The sequence below is a fragment of the Belonocnema kinseyi genome, chromosome 10, assembly GCF_010883055.1.
Source record: "Belonocnema kinseyi isolate 2016_QV_RU_SX_M_011 chromosome 10, B_treatae_v1, whole genome shotgun sequence".
Lineage (NCBI taxonomy): Eukaryota > Metazoa > Arthropoda > Insecta > Hymenoptera > Cynipidae > Belonocnema > Belonocnema kinseyi.
The window spans coordinates 599,104-600,298 of record NC_046666.1 but is presented as its reverse complement, the minus strand read 5'-3'; the positions used below and the strand labels follow the sequence as shown (position 1 = coordinate 600,298).

General features: G+C 34.3%; 1 protein-coding gene across 7 annotated transcripts in view; it reads right to left on the bottom strand.

The window, feature by feature from the left end:
* Positions 1-1,195, bottom strand: part of LOC117181578 (intersectin-1) — a 133,286-nt gene that overhangs the window by 63,953 nt on the left and 68,138 nt on the right. For all 7 annotated transcript variants that reach the window (XM_033374411.1, XM_033374413.1, XM_033374412.1 and 4 more), the window contains exon 13: positions 212-571. In XM_033374411.1, coding sequence (XP_033230302.1) covers positions 212-571 — 360 coding nt within the window. The remainder of the gene's footprint in view (positions 1-211; positions 572-1,195) is intronic.

The following is a 1,195-nucleotide window of genomic DNA, read 5'->3' as shown; positions in this document are numbered from 1 at the left end:
CCGTCATTTCCCGTCCATCGTCCACCCTGGATATCATCATTGACAAAAATAAAAATTTGCTAAATTATTTAAATAAAAAAAAAACGGTTGAAATCAAAGTTGAACAAGATTTGCGTAAAATATCCGGTGAAAAAATGAATTATCCGTCATTTCCCGGTTTTCCCCGGTCTTATAAAATTCCCGGTTCAGCGGCCACCCTGAAAACACTTACCAAAATGATGTCGCCAGGTTGGAAAGAAATCTCGTCTTGATTCCTAGCCCTGAACTCGTACAAAGCCCTGTACTTGACGACCACTCCAGCTGTCTCTTGAGTGCTGGTTTCGATCGGAGCGGCATTGTCAGTCGGCCAGGTAGTTTCGTCAACAGACTCGGAATTGCCCCAGGTGGTCTCGCCCCAAGCTGCCGACGAATAACTCCCTCTGGGTCCACCCTTCAGTTGCAAAACCTGAGACTTCTTATCGCTGAAATTCGTATAGAGCGTTTTGCAGTCGGCCACCAGATTCTTCATTTGAGTCTTCACTTCCTCCAATTGGCCATTGTTGTTTTCAATGTCGGACATTTTTTCATTTATCTGGAACAAAGACAGTATCAGTATCAGTATCAGTATCAGGTATAAAACAAATTATTTAAATCAGCCATTTCGGCTGCTAAACACAGTCATCACTTTTCAAATTTCTCACCATTTGTCACCTTTTTCTCCTACTTTGGGGTTTCTCATCTTTTGTCACCTTTTTTTCAATTGAAAAAGTACAATTTTATTCAAGATTGTAACTTGCAAACAAAATAGAGTTTTTATTATTGCACTTTCCTGATCGACGAATCTTGAACCAAATTATCGAATTTTCAAAAATAAAAAAGATTAAACTTGAACCAGGAATAGTTGCATTTTCAAACACAATCTTAAATTTTTAATTCGAAAATATGAATATTTTACAAGTCAGTTTAATCCAAAAATACAAGTGTTTAATAAATCAGTTGAAATTTTAATAAAAACAGATTACTTTTTTAAAAAATAGTTGAATTTTGATTAATTTTAAAATAAAAATATAATTACTTTTTTCAAATAGAAATAATTATCTTTCAATCAAAAATGATCAATTTTGACCCAAACAAGATGTCTTTTTAACAAAACAGTTGCATTTTAAACCGAACAGTAGAATTTTTAACTAAAAGATGAATTTTTAGCCAAAATGTG